Raw genomic sequence first — 24,117 nt, forward strand, 5'->3', positions numbered from 1 at the left:
TTACCCGGTTGTATGAAAGGCGGAAGGTTTTATGAAAGGCGGAAACAAAGGAGCTTAACGTTATATATATATATAAAAACGGACGCGGTTTTCGCCTCAGACACGGAGGTCTTAACTGCCTCATGTAACGGTACTGAACGGAGGATGTACTTTTAATATAACGTCTGTGAATGTATTTTGTCAAATTTACATAAGATTTTACATTATCTGTACTTTTTGAGGCGTTAACAGACGGTTATGGTCACGGTTACGCTCATGTGAATTTGTCTTTTTTTTCGCGGTTAAACTGAATGTATGTCTGTCTCCTAAAGGAAATGGCATTGTGTAGTAAAGACTAGCATAATTATTTTGAGGCTGTTGAAGTGGTAACGGTTAAAAGTATGTTTTACATGTAATATTTCAGACTTGTCCAGCTCCTGTCTTCATTGTCCTCGCGCCGAGAGTTAAAGACACAGAAGCTGTTTGTGTGAGGAGTCACAGACCTGTGTGAGGATGAGGAGGAGGTGTTCTTCTGAAGAGAGGGACAGACGGTTTAAGGAGAGTAAACTTCAGAATAACATCGTTATCTTTATTTTTACTAAGACTAAAATAATGTTGTTGTTTTTTTAGATGTTGCAATCCAGAGACAAGATAACTTCATTCTTTTGAGACTGATGTAAGTTAAGTTATTATTACTTTTTTTTTTAGAAAATTAATGTTTCTGTTGTGTCCTGCCTGTTAACTTCACATTTTGATGCAAAAACAATGTGATTTTATATATGTATGTATGTATATGTTAATATTTTATTGAAACCATTGATGTCCCTCTTTGCAGATCTCAAACTAACTGGAGTTAAGGACACAGAAGTCTGCTTGTGTGAGGAGGTGGTTTTCTCAGCTTCTTCTGAAGAGAGGGAAAGATAGTTTAAGGCAAGTAAACTTCATAATTTCATGTTATCAGTTGTTGTTGTGTTTTACTAAGAGTAAAATAATGTTTGTTTTTTGTTTTTGTAGATGTTAAAAGGAAGAGAAATGGAGAGCATCATTCCTTTGAGATTTTATGTAAGTTATTTTTAGAAAATAAATGTTTCTGTTGTCTCCTGCCAGTTTACTTCACATTGTGATGCAACAACAGTGTGATTACGTGCTCATTTCATTAAAACCATTGATGTGTGTGTTTTTTATTGCAGAACTCAAACCAACTTTGGAGTTGTCTGATTTGGAGAGTCATCATTCTTGGTCTTCGCTCTTAGAGGTAAAGTTCACACAAAAAAATCATTTACTTGCCCTCAAGTCATTCCAAACCTAGAAGACTTTTGTCTGTCTTTACAACATAAATTAATATATTTTTAGTTTTCTCATAATATTTGTTAATCCATTTATAGTTTAGATAATCAGTATTTTCAAGCTTCATAAATATAGAGTTATTGTAGAAGTAAATTCTGATATTTATATATGAATACATCTTAAATTATATGATAGCAAACATGTATGTTCAAAATAAAATACTGGTCTCCCAGACCAGCAATGGAGGACACAAAAAGAGAATATTAAATATATTCATATGCTTTCCAAAACATGAGCAGAGTTTGTATGAGTCTGGAAAAACATGGGGAGAGTAAATTATGAACATTTTAATTATTTGGTGAACTAACGGTTTGAAGAACAGCCCTCCACGTACATGAACATTTGTGAGGTATGTGAATGTCATGTCTGTTTTAATGTTTCAGTAAAGAAGCTTTCTGAAAGCAATATTTATTCAAACAATATCACCTGTCCTCACACTAGTGCTGCCATTATAGCCTTCATGAGAGCTGTGGTGGACTGAGACATTAAACAACCACACAAAGTGTTGAAACTTTAAAACCGATTATTTACCTATCCTTACGGATGTGAATACACCTCTACCTGAAAATGGATAGTTCAATTAAATGTTTAATTTTTTCAAATGTGTTTCTCTTAGGCCACTGATGAAGAACAGGCGGTGACTGGGATGAATCCTGGTCAGAGAGGAGAATCTTCTTTCCCCTAAACTGATGCAGCAGTGGTTTTAAAGGAGGACGCTGCCCTGGATGATGTAAAAGATGTCAGATGCTGTGCTGATGGGGCTTCTTCATGACTACATCAGTTATGCTAAAGAGAATGAAAATTGACCGTGATGCATGATCTGTATTCATGGACTATGAAACAAACTGTAAGTGTATAATTTGTTAAAAAAAAAAAAAGTTAAATGCTTTTTCTGTGTTGTTTAGTAGAAAAGGTTACACTCTGTCATTCATACACCTGCTCACATTCTTTCACACACACACACATGCGTCTGTTAAATGTTATAATATCAAAGTTAATGTTGTGATTTATTTGTGTACTGTCATGCCAGAATAGTTGGAAAAAAACCTAACTAATTGTAAATTTATTGTATGTGTTTTCGTATATTTTTATACAATATATACAATTGAACAAAGTCCAATTTGATCTTAAGTTATATTCATCAAATGTTCAATGCTTTGTTTATGAACTCTGTAGCTGTTAATGCCATCCTTTTCTGCATTTCTTCTAACATGTTACTTTTTGACTTTTTTCTTGTTTTTAATAAATATTTTCCTTTTGGTAATTATTATTTGTGTGTAAAAGTGATATTTAAAATGAACAACATTTGTAGGTTTAATGCATAGCTCAATTTGGGTTAATTTTAACGTAGAAATGCATTGTTTCCCCACATGGCTGCACTCTGCGAGTTTATTTTCTGCCAGCAGGAGGCGCTAAGAGCACGAGAGGTAGGTTTCTCCGGTAACGGCTGCAGAGCGGTGCTGAGCTCACAAACGCTGCCTTATCAAGCGCATGCGAAATGATATCGAACATTTTCTAAATACAGTAGTTTTCCTTCTGAAATACAGTGATAAAAAACACCCGCTCTGGTTTTTGAAACCCTGCAATATAGTCATTTTAAACCATAAAAAAAGGCAACCCAGCAGGCTGGGTTAAATATGATAACCCAACTGGTTGGGTTAAAACAACCCAGCGCTGGGTTCGTCCCTTTTTGACCCAGCGCTGGGTTGTCAAAATAACCCAAATTGGGTTGTTTTCAACCCAGCAGTTTTTAGAGTGTAATTAAATTCTTACTAGTAGAAAATTATGATTAGCGAGCTCTCTTATTCAATTATTGCTAGTAACAATTATTATAAAGCTCAAGTTTCTTTACTAGTAAGAATTCCAAATCGAGAGGAAAAAACAGTGAAAATATAGTGTAATCAGTTCTGACATTGCACAGTGCTCATTCAATAAATGCACAGCTAAACAGATGGTTTTTGAGTGTAAATTTAAAAGTGACTAGTGTTTTCGCACATCTGGGGGCCGTTCTTCGTACATCGCTTATTACATCCGAGATCAAATGACACATCCAAGATGATATCATCGTGTTAATCATGATCCGGCTAATTGGGTTCTTGACACACCTGTTGTGTATGATTAGTATCGCTGGATTGTTTGTTTGTTTTTTTAATTGTAAAATATAACTTAATTCACACCATATTTCTGATATTACCGATCAATCTTATCAGATTAACTTTGATCGTTCACTCTTCCGTGACTGCAGCACACCTGCAAAGCGTTAGCACTCGTTAGCTTGTCATTAGCGTTTTCTTTTCTCCTCTCCTCTCCTCTCCTCTCCTCTCTCACGCTGCAGTTTTCCACAAGTTCATCAAACAACCGCAGTAAGAATATTTCATCAAGCACGGTGAGTAATGGCTTCTCCTACAATTGTTATTTGCACCTCTTGCCACATGTACAGTTTATCTATCTCTGTCGCTGATGAGGGATTCACATGTGATAAATGCAGGGAAACAGTTAGGCTGACAGAGAAGATTTCAGAATTAGAGACACGCATCCAAACTTTAATTGAGGACAGTAAGAATGTTAGGGCTCTAGATATGGCTTTGGATGCGTCTAGCTCAGGGATTCCTGTACATTGTTCGGTTCCGGAAACAGAGCCCCTGCAGCAGGGCAACTGGGTGACGGTGAGGCAGCGTAGTCGTGGGTCAAAACACCGCTCTTCTGTTCCGATCAAAACATTAAACAGGTTCTCCCCACTCAGTGATGCACCCACTGAGAAACCTGATGAAAGTGCTCTAGTTATTGGCGATTCTATTGTACGGAACGTGAATATAGAGACACCAGCCACCATAGTCAAATGTTTACCGGGAGCCAGAGCGCCTGACATCTTGGCAAATTTAAAAGTGCTGGCTAATGCTAAACGTAAATACAGTAAGATTGTTATTCATGCCGGCGCTAATGATGTTCGACTTCGCCAGTCGGAGATCACTAAAAATAACTTTAAAGAGGTGTGTGAACTTGCAAGCACGATGTCAGACACTGTAATATGCTCTAGTCCCCTCCCTGCTTACCGTGGTGATGAGATGCATAGCAGATTGTCATCACTCAATGGCTGGATGTCTAAGTGGTGCCCACAGAATAACATAGGTTATATAGACAATTGGACGAGCTTTTGGGGCAGACCTGACCTGTTTAAAAGAGATGGTCTTCATCCCTCCTGGGGTGGCGCCACTCTTCTGTCTAGAAATATGGCAAATAGTCTTAGTGTTTATACTTGACTAACTGGGGCCCAGGTCAGGAAGCAGACAGACTGGCTAAACCGACCGTCTGCTAGCTGCCTCCCGTCACAGAGGTCAGTTAATTCTCAGCACATAGAGACTCTTTCACCTAGATATCACACTATAGAGACTGTGTCTGTTCCACGAACTAGAAAATACAAAAAACGTCCAAACCAAGTTAAGGTTAACAATTTAATTGAGGTTCAACAAATAAAAAACAAATGCAATATGGATAAACAAATGATAAAGATTGGCTTATTGAATATCAGATCCATTTCTACGAAAACACTTTTTGTAAATAATATGATAACTGATCATAATATAGATGTGCTCTGCTTGACAGAAACCTGGCTAAAACCTGATGATTACATTATTTTAAATGAGTCCACCCCCCAAGATTATTGTTATAAACACGAGCCGCGTCTAAAAGGCAAAGGGGGAGGTGTTGCTTCAATTTATAATAACGTTTTCAGGATTTCTCAGAGGGCAGGCTTCAAGTATCACTCGTTTGAAGTAATGGTGCTTCATATAACATTATCCAGAGAAACCAATGTTAATGATAAATCCCCTGTTATGTTTGTACTGGCTACTGTATACAGGCCACCAGGGCACCATACAGACTTTATTAAAGAGTTTGGTGATTTTACATCCGAGTTAGTTCTGGCTGCAGATAAAGTCTTAATAGTTGGTGATTTTAATATCCATGTCGATAATGAAAAAGATGTATTGGGATCAGCATTTATAGACATTCTGAACTCTATTGGTGTTAGACAACACGTTTCAGGACCTACTCATTGTCGAAATCATACTCTAGATTTAATACTGTCACATGGAATTGATGTTGATAGTGTTGAAATTATTCAGCCAAGTGATGATATCTCAGATCATTATTTAGTTCTGTGTAAACTTCATATAGCCAAAATTGTAAATTCTACTTCTTGTTACAAGTATCGAAGAACCATCACTTCTACCACAAAAGACAGCTTTTTAAGTTATCTTCCTGATGTATCCGAATTCCTTAGCATATCCAAAACCTCAGAACAACTTGATGATGTAACAGAAACTATGGACTCTCTCTTTTCTAGCACTTTAAATACAGTTGCTCCTTTACGCTTAAGAAAGGTTAAGGAAAACAGTTTGACACCGTGGTATAATGAGCATACTCGCACCCTAAAGAGAGCAGCCCGAAAAATGGAGCGCAGCTGGAGGAAAACAAAACTAGAGGTATTTCGTATTGCTTGGCGGGAAAGTAGCATATCCTACCGAAAAGCATTAAAAACTGCTAGATCTGATTACTTTTCTTCTCTTTTAGAAGAAAACAAACATAACCCCAGGTATTTATTCAATACAGTGGCTAAATTAACGAAAAATAAAGCCTCAACAAGTGTTGACATTTCCCAACACCACAGCAGTAATGACTTTATGAACTACTTTACTTCTAAAATCGATACTATTAGAGATAAAATTGCAACCATTCAGCCGTCAGCTACCGTATTACATCAGACAGTGCACTATAGACCCCCTGAGGAACAGTTCCACTCATTCTCTACTATAGGAGAGGAAGAATTGTATAAACTTGTTAAATCATCTAAACTTACAACATGTATGTTAGACCCTATACCATCTAAGCTCTTAAAAGAGGTGCTTCCAGAAGTCATAGGTCCTCTTCTGACTATTATTAATTCCTCATTGTTATTAGGACATGTCCCCAAAACCTTCAAACTGGCTGTTATTAAGCCTCTCATAAAAAAGCCACAACTTGACCCCAGAGAACTTGTTAATTATAGACCAATCTCGAATCTCCCTTTTCTGTCCAAGATACTAGAAAAGGTGGTATCCTCACAATTATATTCCTTCTTAGAGAAAAATGGTATATGTGAGGATTTCCAGTCAGGATTTAGACCGTATCATAGTACTGAAACTGCTCTCCTTAGAGTTACAAATGATCTGCTCTTATCATCTGATCGTGGGTGTATCTCTCTATTAGTTTTATTGGATCTTAGTGCTGCGTTTGACACAATTGACCACAACATTCTTTTGCATAGACTTGAACACTTTGTTGGCATCAGTGGAAGTGCATTAGCATGGTTTAAATCGTACTTATATGACCGCCATCAGTTCGTAGCAGTGAATGAAGATGTATCATATCGATCACAAGTGCAGTATGGAGTACCTCAAGGCTCAGTTCTAGGGCCGCTACTCTTCACGCTTTATATGTTACCCTTGGGAGATATCATCAGGAAACATGGTGTTAGCTTTCACTGTTATGCTGATGATACGCAGCTCTATATTTCCTCGCAGCCCGGTGAAACACACCAATTTGAAAAACTAATGGAATGCATAGTCGATATAAAAAATTGGATGACGAGTAATTTCTTACTGCTAAATTCAGAAAAAACAGAGGTGTTAATCATAGGGCCTAAAAACTCTACTTGTAATAACCTAGAACACTGTCTAAGACTTGATGGTTGCTCTGTCAATTCTTCGTCATCAGTTAGGAACCTAGGTGTGCTACTTGATCGCAATCTTTCCTTAGAAAGCCACATTTCTAGCATTTGTAAAACTGCATTTTTCCATCTCAAAAATATATCTAAATTACGGCCTATGCTCTCAATGTCAAATGCAGAAATGTTAATCCATGCATTTATGACTTCAAGGTTAGACTACTGTAATGCTTTATTGGGTGGTTGTTCTGCACGCTTGGTAAACAAACTACAGCTAGTCCAAAATGCAGCAGCAAGAGTTCTTACTAGAACCAGGAAGTATGACCATATTAGCCCGGTCCTGTCCACACTGCACTGGCTCCCTATCAAACATCGTATAGATTTTAAAATATTGCTTATTACTTATAAAGCCCTGAATGGTTTAGCACCTCAGTATTTGAATGAGCTCCTTTTACATTATACTCCTCTACGTCAGCTACGTTCTCAAAACTCAGGCAATTTGATAATACCTAGAATATCAAAATCAACTGCGGGCGGCAGATCCTTTTCCTATTAGGCGCCTAAACTCTGGAATAACCTACCTAACATTGTTCGGGAGGCAGACACACTCTTGCAGTTTAAATCTAGATTAAAGACCCATCTCTTTAACCTGGCATACACATAACATACTAATATGCTTTTAATATCCAAATCCGTTAAAGGATTTTTAGGCTGCATTAATTAGGTAAACTGGAACCGGAACACTTCACATAACACCGTACTTTCTACATCATTAGAAGAATGGCATCTACGCTAATATTTGTCTGTTTCTCTCTTGTTCCGAGGTCACCGTGGCCACCAGATCCAGTCTGTGTCCAGATCAGAGGGTCACTGCAGTCACCCGGATCCAGTACGTATCCAGACCAGATGGTGGATCAGCACCTAGAAAGGACCTCTACTGCCCTGAAAGACAGCGGAGACCAGGACAACTAGAGCCCCAGATACAGATCCCCTGTAAAGACCTTGTCTCAGAGGAGCACCAGGACAAGACCACAGGAAACAGATGATTCTTCTGCACAATCTGACTTTGCTGCAGCCTGGAATTGAACTACTGGTTTCGTCTGGTCAGAGGAGAACTGGCCCCCCAACTGAGCCTGGTTTCTCCAAAGGTTTTTTTCTCCATTCTGTCACCGATGGAGTTTCGGTTCCTTGCCGCTGTCGCCTCTGGCTTGCTTAGTTGGGGTCACTTCATCTACAGCGATATCGTTGACTTGATTGCAAATTAAAACAGACACTATTTCAACTGAACAGAGATGACATCAATGAATTCAATGATGAACTGCCTTTAACTATCATTTTGCATTATTGACACACTGTTTTCCAAATGAATGTTGTTCAGTGCTTTGGCGCAATGTATTTTGTTTAAAGCACTATATAAATAAAGGTGATTGATTGATTGATTGATTGAGTTATCTGAGATAATTGCGTGTTCGTGTGTTGGCTTAAAAGGGGATATGTATTGATACTCTAAAGCATGATCAGCAGCTTGGAATATGCATGTTCTCATGAAAACAAATGTTGTTTCACGTCTCATTTTCTCATACAGTAATCACCGGCGGTGCCAGGGGGGGTCTTGGGGGGTCTCAAGACCCTGCAAAAAAACGCTTTGACCCCCCCACCCTCTTCCTGATTAAAAAATATATATATCCGGGATAAAGATTAAAAAATGTTTCTCTTCAAACTACGCAGAACAATAATAAATAATAATTATTTCGACATTTATTCGTACACAGAACCGAGAACCGTTTTTGTCGGATTCGAGAACCCGAGGAGCTGATGATACTGCGCATGTGTGTATAAGTGCCTTAAGTGCCCTTTTGTCAAAGCAAAATTTCCTTGAATTTTTTTGTTAATTACATTCCCTTTTGTGAATGCCTGACCACGCCCAATCATAACATCAGTACAATTTATGAATAATAATTTAACCGTAAATAAAATGACCAACATGATGACCTTTCACCTGACGACGATGACCTCATCCGACCAGGACGATTCCTCACGCCGCATGCAAATTTTTTTATTGCAAGAGGATATTTTCAACACCGTGTCAGCTGGTAAGTGGTGTTTCATTCTCAGCTAAGTGATTTTGATGTTTATTTACTTAGCCTATTATTATTTTACAAGAACGATGTGATGTGAGAACATGCAGATATGTTGTTTATATTGCTGTGTGTAAATGTGTGTAAATATATTGCTGAAAAATGTAAAGTGCCTAAAAAATAATTATCACAACACTGGTAAGGCTTATTCAGATTTTCTCATTCTCTGAATTATCATTATAAAAACTAAAACAATTCAGAAATGAATTAAAATATAATTATATTTTAAATGTGACGCAAATATTTTTTTTTTTCTACAATAGCAACAGTGTTTACAACAGCAAGACCACTTTAGCCTGTAAACTCAATAATATCTCTCTGGAAATTAATGTAAAAATATCATTGTCAATAAAAAATGCATAATATACCTGACATCAAAGTGCAGTGTGAAGGATATGAATAACAAATGTCATTTGTTTACATCGCAGAGGTTTTCTCATCTTGGTTTCTCATTTTGACCAATAACTTGCACTGGGGAGAGTGCATGTGAAGTTGTGCAGGGTTAATATGCAGTGTTTAACCTTCTGATTTTTCATATTGAGGTACGAAATATAAAATAATCCTGGTGGTTTTATTTTGAGGAATTGAAATGCAACAATTTATGTTTCTCAATCCCATGCCAAGTTTAATTATACATCACACTTTCAAGTGTCGGTTCAGATATTTAGACGTGTGTATGTGTTTTTCAATTGTCTTTTTTTCAATTGTCAGTTGATGTGTTCAACATTTGAATGTGAATGAAATTGTTGTCTCTATTATTTAATCTTATCTTATTTTTAAAATTAAAATTTAAGGTAGTGAGGGGAACATTTGCTTACATTTCTTGATCCAAGTAAAAAAAAAAAAAATCCATGTTGACATAACATGATTTAAGTTGACTGGACTAGAAAATAATAGTCAAGTCAACTTAAATTTGTTAACTGGACTAATTATTTTGATTGTCAAGGTAATAGCGTGGTAGCAAAATATTTTTAGTTGACTCAACAAACTATTTTTTACAGTGATGAAATTTGCTCCACTCTAAAATATTTAATCGGCTAAATTTTGCTCTTTACAACTAAATGGAAAACAAGATTATTTATTACAATAATGCATTGGCTGAATTTGGTGTTTAAATGTGGGTAAAACTTTTCGGATATTAAGGAAATAAAAAATGCTTTAATCCATATATTGAATATATTGTCATTAATGGCATTAGAGTCCCCTTCTGGTGAACAAACTCATACTTATATACAGAAACTTGTGTTGCAAGTCTATTGTGGTAGGTGAATGAAAAACAAATAAATAAATAAGGTCTCTGGGAAATAATTACTTTAATGGCCACTGTGGTAGCATCATAAGTTTTGCTCTCAATTCACTTGCATGGAGAGCTGCTGTTCTGTAGATTTCAAGCTTAATCAAACACACCTGAACCAGATCATCAAGGTGTTTAGGGCTATTTGATAATAACAGGCAGGTGTGTTAGAACTGAAGTCTGCAGGAGCAAGGTTTGAGATCCCTGGTATAAATAAATCCATTATTTATGTTTTTACAGGAAGGCCAGGACTTGGATTAAAAACTAGCTGTTTTGGGGTGAGGAATCATTTATTAGACTAACACTTATAACTTATAATTCATTTGATTCGGACAAGCCAGGGAAGTTCATAATTTTCTCTGAGTATGCTTTTATTTATCTCTGTTTGTTAAAGGTGTATAGAATGAACAAGATGTGTCCATCTTCAAATCTGCTGTTATTTAAACTACTACTGCTGTTTCTTGCTCCGCTTGTGAATATGGAGTGTTTATCTGAAGCAAACACACAGTTCTCTCTAAACCTGTTCAAGAACATCAGTGAAGGAAACCCCTCAAAAAATGTATTCTACTCTCCGATCAGCCTCTCCTTTGCTCTCGCCATGTTGTCGCTCGGAGCAAAAGGAAACACAGCGGCACAGATATTTAAGGTGATCTCACATTAATGTTCTGTTCTGTGATGGCATCTGTGGTTCCATGAAATAAACATTGAAACATTCCATTGCACAAACGGTTCCTTCTAGTGGAAAAAAGGCATTCTTTCACACGAATATAAAAGGTTCAATAGACGAAGTTCTCAAAATAGTTGGGTCACCTTTATCAATTTTACCACAATAATGCTGAACAGGTCTTGGGCTTTACCAATCCTCCCACACACTGTGAGACTCCAGTAACTGATGTTTCAATAGACCAAATTCATTCCGGCTTCAACAAGCTCATGAGTGAACTGAACAAACCAGGAGCCCCTTATGTGTTGAGTCTGGCCAACCGTCTCTACGCAGAACAATCCTACCAGTTTGTTGAGGTAAGACCCCAAGCTAATATTTGCTAACACTAATTTCATTTTTTGCCTCAATTGATTTGCTTGATTTACAGAAATTCCTTTATGATACAAAAAAATACTATGAAGCCAAACTGGAGAAGGTGGATTTCAAGATGAATTCAGAGGCTGCAAGGGTCAACATCAACAAATGGGTGGAGGAAAAAACACAGGGTGAAAAACCAGGATAATATAATTTGAACACCTAATCTACACTCTCACATTATGCATTTCGGCACTTTAAGTTCATGTTTCGCTTCATGTCCCTTGCTTCTGATTAAATTTTTCAAGTATAAAATGTCCCTTTGGATTTCAGCGAAGATCAAGGATTTACTCCAAAAGGGAGACATTGATGGATCGACGAAACTGGTCTTGGTGAACGCCATCTACTTCAAGGGGAACTGGGAGAAAAAATTTCCAAAGGCAGACACCAGAGATGGACAGTTTAAGCTGAACAAGGTGAGAATTCATGAGCTTTTTTTATATTAAACTTAGCAGTGATGAAATGTGAAGAGTTGTGATCTGTGCTTTTCAGGCTCAAACTAAACCAGTGAAGATGATGAATCAGAAGGCAGAGTTTCCTCTGGCTTTAATCCCAGAGATGGACAGTAAGGTTCTGGAGCTGCCGTATGTCGGGAAGGATCTCCGTATGTTGATTATCCTTCCGAACAAGATTCAAGACGAAACCACTGGCCTTCAGAAGGTGAGATGGCACAGATATGGAGGGTTTCCATTTTGTAAATGCTGGATTCTGCATAAATAACTAGTTCCATCATGAAAATCTAGATGGCTCTGGCTGTGTTATAACGTAACTGATGATATTCAGAGAGTTAAATGACTTTGCACAAGCTGATTGGTTCATGCTGCATATGCAGCCAATGAGCTTAACTGCCTTGTATTTAAATGGCTGTATAGCATTCACTTGAGGTTCCTGCAGCATGCTTTGAGTTCTCTGAAACCCTCCACCTTCCCCAGCTCCACCTGTGTAGATTTGCTACAGGCTTATTTTGTTTTGCAGGATCAGTATGTCTTTAAAATACTAACTGCACCATATGCATTGGCTGTAGCAAGCTCCAGTACTTGCTTGCAGCAGTAATCTACAACTACAGCAATAACCAACAGCAGCCGTGTGGCAGATCTGTTCTGCCAAGACCAAATATATTGACCTCCATCGCCATGCTAAAATGTTCCTAGAGTTGTCAAAATTGAAAAGCTATTGAAGGTGATTTGAGCGATAGAGAGAGATATATAGATCTAGAATGAAATGGTTCATCCAAACACTGTCAAATCAGTGATGCTGTACAAATAGAAGCGCATTAACATGACTTTCTTATCCAGCTTGAAAAGGCACTGACCTACGAGAAGCTCATGGAGTGGACCAAACCCAGCATGATGCTTCGACAGGAAGTTGAAGTATCTCTGCCCAGATTCAAGATGGAGGAAACCTATGGCATGGTGCAGTATCTGCGCAGCATGGGGATGGAGGATGTTTTTAATAGGCAGAAGGTGAATCTTTCAGGCATGTCGCCCAACAATGACCTGGTGGTGTCGAAGGTGATTCATAAATCCTTCGTTGAAGTAAACGAGGAAGGAACCGAAGCGGCCGCAGCCACTGCTATCATATTTGAATCGGCCACAATTCCAGAAGCCTTTATTGCAGACCATCCCTTTCTTTTCTTAATCCAACACACTCCCTCCAAAAACATTCTGTTTTATGGACGCTTCTGTTCTCCTTGAAGATAGTAATGACTGTGTGATAATACAAAGTTTGTTTCTCTGACAAATAAAGGCTCTAGCAAATAACTGAGGTTTGTGTAATTTTCTTCTCTCTAACATAAAACCGACTAAATGTAAAAATAAAATAAGGGATGGCCATTCACCATTCCTGTGTCTGAAGCAAAAAAGAAAATACTGTTTGGTTTTGAATGATGGCCAGCTGACCAGTGCATCTCCAAAAAAATCTATTTATAGTTTAATCTTTTTAACCTGGATCATGGAAGCTGAAGGATATAATTTGTCATCAACATTTAGATGTATGCCAGAAAGAATGTTCTCACCAAAATTACCGTAGATACCCTGTTCTGAACACCAAATCCTTTGTCCATCAACTAACTAGGGATATATTTGGACTTTATTTAAAAATTATCTTTAAGCATGAGGTAGCTAACCAGTTAGCGCCATCTAACAATATCTTTCAAACAGGCTATTATAGTTTTGTAATGTTTACTTTTTAATCTTAAACTAAAACTGCATGTACTCTGATTTTGCTGTAAATTTATTACTGTACTTTGTCAAACTGGGGGCGTTTTATGCCTCTTTTGGTACACATTACAATTTTGTAAAAAAATAATGCTGTGAAAACATTTTTCATACTTGGTTTATAATCTATGTCGTTGTCACTAAAACTATGATAAATATTCTGGACAGTACTGGTGCTCCCTATATGCAGTTTGTGTAGGGCACCATCCCGGTTTCATTTAAAAAAATTAAAATGGGCGCCTTTGCCCAAACCGCCCTCGCAAACGTTCAGACCTCATGTTTGCGGGTGAATGCTCCTAATTGATGGATGGACATCTATGTCCGTGGAAAAGACCTCAGCAATCTGGCGCAGACAGAAGAAAACAGCTGAAATTTAAAAAAATAATGGCATAAAGTTTAGGGACCATCTCTAAAGTTACACAGGTTGGTTCTAACGTCAATAGCATTTGAGGAGAATTACTTCCGTTCATAAAACAACTGTAAACTGTTAATCTAGGTGTCCTCTATAATGCACACCTTTTATATTTTTAATATTTATAATAATGTAAATCATATCCCAATTGTTACTTTAACTTAGTGGTTCTCAACCCGTGGTCTGCATGCGGCCCGTCACAAATTCAAATGCGCCAACCATGCTGAACACAATTTAAAAAAAAAAAAAATTCTTCAGTTTTACAATAAATTTTCTTTTTACATTAATTTAAAAATGCACCAAAGAAATATAAGCTATAGCCTAATGTTTTTATGTGAAATAACGTAATGTAACGTAACTTCCCTTACGAAAATTAACCATGGTTTTACTACAAATAAAACCAAAAAACCATAGTTACTGTAGTTAAACCATGGTAACCACAAATTAACCATGGTTTTGCTATATTAACCATAGTTTAACCATGGTATTTGTAGTAAATCTGTGGTTTTACAAATGGCAGTCAATACGCCAAAAAACCATGGGTTACTAGTTTAACTATAATAAAACCATGGTTATTTTTCGTAAGGGTTAACAAACACATACTGTATCACTAGCACATTTTCTGCAATATTGCACGTCAAGTCATGCTCCCGTGCGCGTCTACACTGCATCTTAAGCCTCTGTTAAACTTTCCTTGTCCGCGAGTCTGCTATGGACCGCTAGGTAGGCGTGACGTAAAAATCGACCGCGCGGAAGATACCATTCATTCGTTGTAGCAATAAGGATAAATTGGCAATTAAAGAATTAGGACAACCAAGACCAAATTGTAACATCAAACAAGTATCTACAAAGGGCGGGAAGTTTATAAACGAGGATTTTCGAGGACGTGGTATGAGCGGAGAAAAAGGCCAGCAGGCTTGATTGATTCCTAATGTCAGTTTATTTTTAATTAATAGCTACTATAACGTTAGTAGTTCAGTTAATTTATCAATTGAATGGGTGACCTATCCTCATTAATCGAGCAAAGCACATATATAGCACATTTCGTACACAACGGTAATTCAAAATGCTTTACATATAGTGTTTTAATGTCAGAAATAATTTCACCACCACCAATGCATCTGTTCTCTCTGACTTTCCATGTCCCTTTACAAAACTTTCCATGGTTTTAACAAGAATAACAACACAGATAATTGTTCTTGTAGACATAATAACAGCAAATTATGCAAATTAACCATGGCTTTGTTACTTCAAATAAAAATGTGCAAAGAAGTATTAATAGCCTATTATATATATATATATATAATTTAATTTATGCATTTAGCAGACGCTTTTATCTAAAGCGACTTACAGTACATTCAGGCTATCAATTTTTACATATATATATATATAGGGAGCCAAAGGGTAAATGCTGCTGTTACACTTACAGGAGGATCAGCTTTTTATGATATAGATGACACAGCCTCAATAATTTCTTCAACAAAAAACATACGGGGCCCTATCTTGCACCCAGCGCAATTGACTTTGTACACCGACGCATGTGTCATTCCTATTTTGCACCCGCGCAAAGCGCGCTTTTCCCTCCACAGAGGCACGTCGCTAAACTAGTGAATGAACTTGCGCTCCCTGGGCGGTTCAGCGCAAAAAAGGAGGCGTGTTCCGGCGCAAACAATCCCTGGTGCTATTTTGCTGTTCCATTAAACAATTGCGCCACTGACCAGAAAAAACCTAGTCTAAAGTCAGTGGCGCGTTGCGCGTTGTTCATTATGCTATTTTAAGGGCGCATGCTTGACCACAGAGGGGTTACCAGGATGTCATGTTTGGGGGGGCATTTGGCTTGTTTGGGGGGGCAACATAGACAATTGAAAATATCGGCACAAAATTAAGCTATATTACACACAATCTTTTATAATGCATACCTTTTTCTAAGCCAGGAACCCAGAGATAGGCACAGGGCCCCTATTAGACTATAGGGCTATCACATAAAAGTTAAACCAGGTCAACAGATATGACAGATTAATATATATAACAGATCACGGTGTTTGCCTGATAATGAGTGACAGGTGTTTGCTTGTGAGAAGACGTGTTACACAAGTAGGTTACCGAGAAGGACAAGAGAGTTCTTTAAATGAATCTTCACGTTTGTATAGACAGGAGGTTAATTAATTTGTTTCTTCTTTTAAGCTAGTCCAGAAGTAGATGCTACTTTTAGGGCTGAAATGCTTCGTGAATTACTCTTAGTAAAACACATTAGCAGTCATTATTTGTAGGAGTTTCTCTTAAATTCGCCAGTTAGGAGCTACTTGTAGCCTCTTATAAGTTTCTTTGTGAATGCGGCCCCAGGTAAAAAATTTTTTTGATATGCTCATTTGAACAGTATGAGAACATTATTTGAATGTTATTCTGTGGTTGTAAGTGGCTTTGGATAAAAGTGTCTGCAAATGAATAAATGTAAACATGTAGGCCTAGAAATATATTAGGCTACAGGGTGTCAGGAGATTTAGAGAGTTGAAATAAAAGCTATTTTTGTAAAACTATAAGAATTTCAATTATGATATGATTAGCAGAGGCAACATAACTTTTTTTAAATATAGTTTCATTTTTTTTTTTTTATTATTAGTGGTGCTTGCCATAGGCAAATATTATTATTATTTTATGGGGGGTTGGAGTCTATGGTTTTGGTCTCCCACAGGGCTGGGTGATATGATAAAAATCAAACAATTTATTTTTATTTTTTTTCAGAAAATACCATGATTTTATCCTGATTCTTTGTCATGTTGGTTTTTCTATTTTGCAAGCTGTTTGAGCATCACAGCCAAACTAATTTCCCTATTATAAAGCCTTTTAAGGTAACAAAATATGAAAGAGTGTGGCAGATATTTAGGCCAAAGTGCATGGATGAAAATCTTTGTCATTATTTTATCTTTGTTATTAAAAAATGAGAACAAAGATACACATTACAAATACAGATATTATACAAATAAAGTGCTTCATTTTCAGGTACAAGGGGTGTACTTAGCAGGAGCATTAAAAAAATGTAATGAACAAATATAAAAATAAAAACTATATACACTGATTCCTATTAAAGCAACTGAATTAAAGTTTTTCAGTCAAGAGTATAGAGTATAGATTTTTCTCTGTGTGTTAGTTGTTTCATTAACATATAATTCACCCAAAAATTTAAATAGTGAAGAAAAAAAATCTGAATGAGTTTCCTTCTTCTACTAAACATAAACTATATTTTGAAGAAGGTGGAAAACCAAACAGTTGCTGGTTCACAGTGATTTCCACAGTAATTTCCCCCTACTATAAAAGTCAATGTGGACCAGCAACTGTTTGGTTATCCTAATTTTTCAAAATATCTTCTTTTGCTTTCAGCACAAGAAAGAAGTTAATATAGGTTTTGGACAACATGTGAGTGTATAAACAGAAATAGAAATAGAACAGAAATGATAGAAATAAAATTTTAGGGTGATCTATCCCTTTAATTCACACGGCAGCATGTAGCCTACTGTCCCTTTAAGACCTGCGCGCCTCTAAAAGAAAATGCATCTGTTTCTTTCAGTTGTTTACTTTCGTTTTAAACATATGAGTCTATACACAAACCTTGTGTGTTTTGACAGTATTAGCACAAAACATAAATTAGTAATCAGGCACAGTTCGAAGGGCTTTTTCGTATTCGGGCCGCACTTTGTGCTCAGAAAAACCGCACGTCAGAAAAGGACACGAATTAAACGTTTAAATAACCAGTAAGGATTTAAACAGATGAAAAAAATGTGAATGAGTTAACTGTGATGTTAATGTATGTCCGAGTATATTAATCCCACTGGGCCAGAACTGCAGCTGATAGAATGTGCGCAGCACACAATGCAACGATATTTCTTCGAAAGCAGATTGTAGAGACATTTTTATCGCCCACAACCAAAACTATTAACATCCTACCCTCGGCAGAAATCGAGGACAAAATCAGGCTGTTCAGCTGTCAATGCACTTCGATCCCAAACGCTGTTTTGGGTTGGCAAATCTAATTTTCTTGCCACCCTTTGGCTTCTGGACACGCCACTGCTTTAAAGCTCTGCCAGGTAAACAGCGCGTACCCCCCAAACGCGCGCACTGTCAAACAGCGCCAAACTGGATTTTTGTTGGATCAGACCCATCTGCAAGCTATGGAAAAATATGCACAAAACAATCCACTTTAAAGTTTTAATTTATCATCAGAGGGACAGATCATTTCTCAGGGGAGGCAGGGCTTATCCTAGGGGAGGCATTGCCTCCCCCAGCCTCCCCCTAGACACGCCCCTGCTTGACCATAATGTATAGCGTGCACAACGCGCATACACTTTGCTCATGTAATCTACACAGATGCAACAGTTATTTTTGCAAATTATAAATTGTTACACTAAAAAAATATTAACACATGATATGACGGAAATCATTGTGGTGTGCCACGAAGATGTGAACAAAATAGGCATAAATCTAGCTTACAAATTATTCAGGCTAATTATTCTCCCATCCCCATACAACACAACTTCTCTGTCTTTCACTGCTCTTACAAGAACATCAGTCTCCTCTGCTGTGAACCGCTCCTGGCGTGCGCCTGGTAAATATACGCCATAATAATAGCAATCCATAATGGAACTTGCGCACCTGCTTTTAAAGGGAATGTTGGATGACGCTCTGATTGGTTTATTTCACGTTACGCCCAAACCACACATGAATAATGAAGCTGCTTCAGACCAACCCACTTTAGATTTGCGCCGGGCGCAAGAGCCATTTATCCCGCCGGGAAAATAGCAACAGCGCCGAGACCCGCCCACAAACTTACTTGCGCTTCGCGCTTTGACACTTGCGTTTCAGATCGTTAAAATAGGGCCCATGGACTTCACAAGCCAAAAATAAAACATGGTTTTATCATAGTAAAACTACTTTTTTTTATTTTATTTTGCATGCTTTCTGACTGCTTAATAAAGTCATAGCCATAGGTAAATGTCGAGAGCTACAATTGTAATTTATAAATAATAAAATTTATTTATTTACTTTATTATTATTATTAAAGTTCTATTTTGACCCCTATAGTAGTTTTTATTTATTTTATTTATTTTATTTATTTTATTTATTTTATTTATTTTATTTTTGATATTTGAAGTAGGGGGCACAACGATACAATCCTGCATAGGACACCCATTTGGCCAGCAGCGGCACAGATTCTGGACACATTTAACTTTTTAGAATAAAAATAATTTTGAGTGTTCATTGAATTCTTTGATGCAACCAGAGTGGTTTTTGTGAAGTTAAATTTATCTAAGTGTTCTAGGTTGAACCATCTTGTATCTGTGTTCTGTTTTAATGCTGAAATCTGATCTCTAGCGATGTGTCTTTTTTTATTGATCATTTGTTGGTAAAGGGTGAGAGACCTGGCCATCTCTCATAATTGGTGTCAAAGAGGCAGGTGTGGCTTGCTGAGTTTATTGAATTACACAGATATCAGGATTAAAAATGACAAACTGTGAATAATACCATTTTGATTTATCATTCCTGTATTCCTGTTCTTTTATGATGAAGGCGTGAAATGAAGACTGAATCATTCAGTTTACATTTGATGGTGTTTCTAGTGAAGAAATATATCAATATATAATAATAGAAACATTCATTCTTATTTTACAAGAAGGCTGGACATGGATTAATAGATTAGGGCGAGGCTTCATTTGTTAGACTCAGTCCCACACCGACTGATTCATTCGCCTCAGTCACGCAGGGAAACTTCTTCATTTCTGCTGAATATTCCAGGTAATACTTTTACTGAACTCTGTTTGTTAGAGGAGCTTCTCTGTATGCAGTTTAGATCTGTCCACCTTCAAATCTGCTGTTATTTAAACTATTGTTATTTCTTGCACAGCTTGTGAAAATGGAGCGTTTATCTGCAGCAAACACACAGTTCTCTCTAAACCTGTTCAAGAAGATCAGCGGAGGAAACGCTTCAGGAAATGTCTTCTACTCTCCGATCAGCATCTCTTCAGCTCTGGCCATGGTGTCGCTCGGAGCGAAAGGAAACACAGCGGAGCAGATGTTTAAGGTGATCTCACACTTATGCATTTTTTATGGCTAGGTGCTCAGAATTAAAACTGCATTTATATACAATAATGCTGTGTAGGTTTTGGGCTTTAACAATCCTGCCAAACCCGATGCTGCGATTCAAGTTACTCATCAACAAGCCCAGAAGCCCCAGATGCCCTGCGGTGTCAAGGGTCAACATGAACCACCAATGATGCAACAGACCCAAAACTTGGAACAGGTTCAGAATGAGTATTCACATGAAACACATTAAATGTATTTGCTCTAATAGTGCATGTAGTCTTGGGGAATTAATTTGATATTGTTTATGTAAACAGAAATCTCCTGCTCAGCAAACATCTGGACAAAAAACTGAGGACCAAATTCATTCCGGCTTCAACAAGCTCATGAGTGAACTGAAGAAACCAGGAGCGCCGTATGTGTTGAGTCTCGCCAACCGTCTCTACGGAGAACAATCCTACCAGTTTGTTGAGGTAAGACTCAGAGAAAATAATTAAATGTTTGCTCGTGGTATTAAAGAACATAGTTCAGGAAATCATCTCTAATTCAATCGATTTGCTCTGTTACAGAAATTCCTCAATGACGCAAAAAAATACTATGAAGCCGGACTGGAGGAGGTGGACTTCAAGAAGAAATCAGAGGCTGTGCGTGTCGACATCAACAAATGGGTGGAGAAAAACACTCAAGGTGGAAACCAGCATGAACTTAATTTGATTTTATACACACTTTGCACTTTTGAAAAAAAAAATGTTGCCATATTTCAGCACTTTAGGTTCAAGTTTAGCTTCATGTGCTGTTTCTGAAAATATTATAAATAGGAAGTTTAAGTTTTTAGGGGTTTTGTTCATTTGGCCATTAAGTTTGCATTTTCATTAGAACTGCATCATGCGCTTTAATTGACAGATGCTTTAATAGTGTTTTGATTTAGAATTAATTTGATTTATATGTGTGAATCACTTCAAATCAATGCTTAAATTGGAAAATGTCCATTTTAATTTCAGAGAAGATCAAGGACTTGCTCCCACAGGGATCCATCGGTGAGATGACGAGACTGGTTTTGGTGAACGCCATCTACTTCAAGGGGAACTGGGAGAAGAAATTCCCAAAGGAAGCCACCAGAGATGGACAGTTTAAGCTGAGCAAGGTGAGAGTTCATGTATATTTTTTAACAGTCGTGAAACAGTTTTGGCATGATTCTATTGAACTTTGATGCTTTGCAGACTCACACTAAACCAGTGAAGATGATGCGACATAAGTCAAAGTTTCCTCTGGCTTCAATCCCAGAGTTGAACAGTCAGGTTCTGGAGCTGCCGTATGTCGGGAAGAATCTCAGTATGTTGATCATCCTTCCGAACGAGATTCAAGACGAAACTACTGGCCTTCAGAAGGTGAGACATCACTGATTATATGGTGTGCTTTTTCATTATTTGTAATTGCTGGTTGCTGCATAAATATACTAGTCTTTGAATAGTTACAGTTTACAAGACTTTTTAATGATAAATGAAATGGTCTGTCCAAACACAAAATAAGAGTGTTAAATAAATGATGCTGCATAAACAGAACCCATTTAAAATAAACATAAACGCATTAACACGACTCTCTGATTATCCAGCTTGAAAAGGCACTGACCTACGAGAAGCTCATGGAGTGGACCAAACCCAGCAAGATGCTTCAAGAGCAAGTTCAAGTATCTATACCAAAATTTAAGATGGAGGAAAGCTATGGCATGGTGCAGTATCTGCGCAGCATGGGAATGGAGGATGTGTTTGACCTGCAGAAGGTGAATCTTTCAGGCATGTCGCCCAACAACGACCTGGTGGTGTCGAAGGTGATTCATAAAGCCTTCGTTGAAGTAAACGAGGAAGGAACCGAAGCGGCTGGAGCCACCGGCGTCGTTATCGAAACAACCTCAATGCCATTAGACCCAAAAACCTTTATTGCAGACCATCCCTTCCTTTTTTTCATTAGACACAATCCCTCCAACAGCATTCTGTTTTATGGACGCTTCTGTTCTCCTTGAAGATAGTAATGATAGAGTGATAATAAAAAGTGTATGTGTTTCTCTGACAAATAAAGGCTCTAGCAAATAAATGAGTGATGTTTTTTTTCTATGCATTTACTTTCACAGCACTGATTTGAGAGGTCTGACACAAAACAGACAACAGAATGAAAAAAATAAGGCATGGCTGTTTGCCATTACTGTGTCTAAAGCAACAACAAAAAAAACTAACAAACAAAAAATATTTGGTTCTGATTGATGGCCAGCTGACCAGTGCATCTCCAAATATATACACTGAACAAAATTATAAACGCAACACTTTTGTTTTGGCCCCCATTTTTAATGAACTGAAATCAAAATGCTAAGACTTTTTCTATGTACACAAACGGCCTATTTCTCTCAAATATTGTTCACAAATCTGTCTAAATCTGTGTTCATGAGCACTTCTCCGCGGAGATAATCCATCCACCTCACAGGTGTGGCATATCAAGATGCTGATTAGATAGCAGGATTATTGCACAGGTGATTTTAGCCCAGTTTTTGGCTCGCCGACAGGTTTTGAGAAATTGCCGACAAATTCAAAAATCACAGGCAAATCGGTGCTCGTTCACATGCGTAACAATCACACAGTGTGAATTAGCAAAGATGCAATCTGAGAGAATTGCCAACAAGTCGCCGTTGCCTGTGAGATATTTGGCATGCTAAATATCTGGACCTGGATCAAAATCATGCTGTGTGAAAAGTGTTCTGACTAAAAACTACATCGGCGATGACCGACAGCCAATGAGAGAGCAAGATACAGAGCAGCGGGGAGTTCGGGGAGGAGTTATAGACCACAATATCAGCAAGCATGATATAAGAACACACAATCCTTGTTCCGCGCTGTAACGCATTAAAACTTCAAAATCATCAGGAAGAAGGAGGCGGGATCCGGAAGACAATCAAAATGAAAGCTTTGATAATAAAATAATCTAGGGCTGGGACTCGATTAAAAAAATTAATCTAATTAATTAGAGGCTTTGTAATTAATTAATCGAAATTAATCGCATTTTAATCGCATATAAATATTTGACCTGAGAACAGTGAGAAGTAATTTTTTTCACATGGATTTATAGTATACCATTGAATAATGACTGAATACATAAGCTTAAGCAACAAAATATTGTTTATTTTTGTTCAACCAAGTCTAGCAGACCAGTGCAATTTTTGCCATGAAGTGTAGCAATAGCATATTTAGAAACAATTTAGAAATAGTAGATTTCAGAAATTCAGGAAGATTATAGGTGCTGGAACCTTCTGTAAGGTGTTTTTTTAAGTAAAACACAATACTGTCAATTACAATGAATTCTCAATAACCTTGGCCAAAACAATAAAGAGTTCAACATAAACTGTTGCACCAACAAAATAATACATAGTTCAACATAAAGTGTAAAGTCCACGCTAGCTGCTATATGTTTTGCGTTGAGGTGATACTTGAGGCTGGATGTGCTGCGGTGATATGCGAACGCTAGTTGGTGCTTCAGTATAATCGGTCCGCCGAAACGTGTCCAGTGAGAAACGTTCCGCGGTGCAAAAATAAGTTAATAAACGCGGGAATTTTTTTTGTGTAATTAATTAATCTTAGTTAATGCGTTATTTTTTGTGTAATTAATTAATCTCAATTAACGCGTTAAAGTCCCGGCCCTAAAATAAACACAAAACAAAACAGCAGTCGGCCGTGAGGGGCTGCCACACACAAACAAAACCAAAACACAAACTAAAATCCAAATCTGGTCCTCTCGTCCTCACTGTTGTCGCTCCTCTTTTATATCCTTCCATCTCCTCCATGGGACTCGAGACCGGTGGGTCGAGCAGGTGTCGCTCATTTCCAATCACTCC

General features: G+C 37.5%; 1 protein-coding gene and 3 long non-coding RNA genes across 10 annotated transcripts in view; 3 read left to right on the forward strand and 1 right to left on the reverse strand.

Moving 5' to 3' along the window:
• The window catches only part of LOC128030339 (uncharacterized), a 1,201-nt gene extending 292 nt beyond the window's left edge, over positions 1-909 (forward strand). Inside the window, exons 2-3 of the long non-coding RNA XR_008187880.1 lie at positions 404-655; positions 815-909. This is a non-coding gene — a long non-coding RNA (uncharacterized LOC128030339). The remainder of the gene's footprint in view (positions 1-403; positions 656-814) is intronic.
• LOC128030337 (uncharacterized) overlaps positions 1-22,240 on the reverse strand; it is a 23,536-nt gene extending 1,296 nt beyond the window's left edge. Inside the window, exon 1 of the long non-coding RNA XR_008187878.1 lies at positions 22,165-22,240. This is a non-coding gene — a long non-coding RNA (uncharacterized LOC128030337). The remainder of the gene's footprint in view (positions 1-22,164) is intronic.
• On the forward strand, positions 992-2,097 carry LOC128030338 (uncharacterized). The gene is made up of 3 exons (XR_008187879.1): positions 992-1,041; positions 1,170-1,234; positions 1,943-2,097. It is a non-coding gene; the product is annotated as an uncharacterized LOC128030338 (long non-coding RNA).
• The window catches only part of LOC128030329 (leukocyte elastase inhibitor), a 49,728-nt gene continuing 36,236 nt past the window's right edge, over positions 10,626-24,117 (forward strand). Inside the window, exons 1-7 of one of the 7 annotated variants that reach the window (XM_052617866.1) lie at positions 10,626-10,740; positions 10,857-11,108; positions 11,306-11,482; positions 11,554-11,671; positions 11,814-11,956; positions 12,033-12,200; positions 12,836-12,942. In XM_052617866.1, coding sequence (XP_052473826.1) covers positions 10,866-11,108; positions 11,306-11,482; positions 11,554-11,671; positions 11,814-11,956; positions 12,033-12,200; positions 12,836-12,942 — 956 coding nt within the window. In that variant the 5' untranslated portion in view covers positions 10,626-10,740; positions 10,857-10,865. Of the gene's footprint in view, positions 10,741-10,856; positions 11,109-11,305; positions 11,483-11,553; positions 11,672-11,813; positions 11,957-12,032; positions 12,201-12,835; positions 13,301-19,916; positions 19,956-20,067; positions 20,242-20,319; positions 20,461-20,557; positions 20,714-20,809; positions 20,928-21,241; positions 21,385-21,460; positions 21,629-21,852; positions 22,332-24,117 lie in introns of those variants that run through there. The other 6 variants (XM_052617867.1, XM_052617858.1, XM_052617864.1 and 3 more) reach the window with 6 other exon arrangements.

Source organism: Carassius gibelio, chromosome A16 (assembly GCF_023724105.1).
Source record: "Carassius gibelio isolate Cgi1373 ecotype wild population from Czech Republic chromosome A16, carGib1.2-hapl.c, whole genome shotgun sequence".
Taxonomy (NCBI): domain Eukaryota; kingdom Metazoa; phylum Chordata; class Actinopteri; order Cypriniformes; family Cyprinidae; genus Carassius; species Carassius gibelio.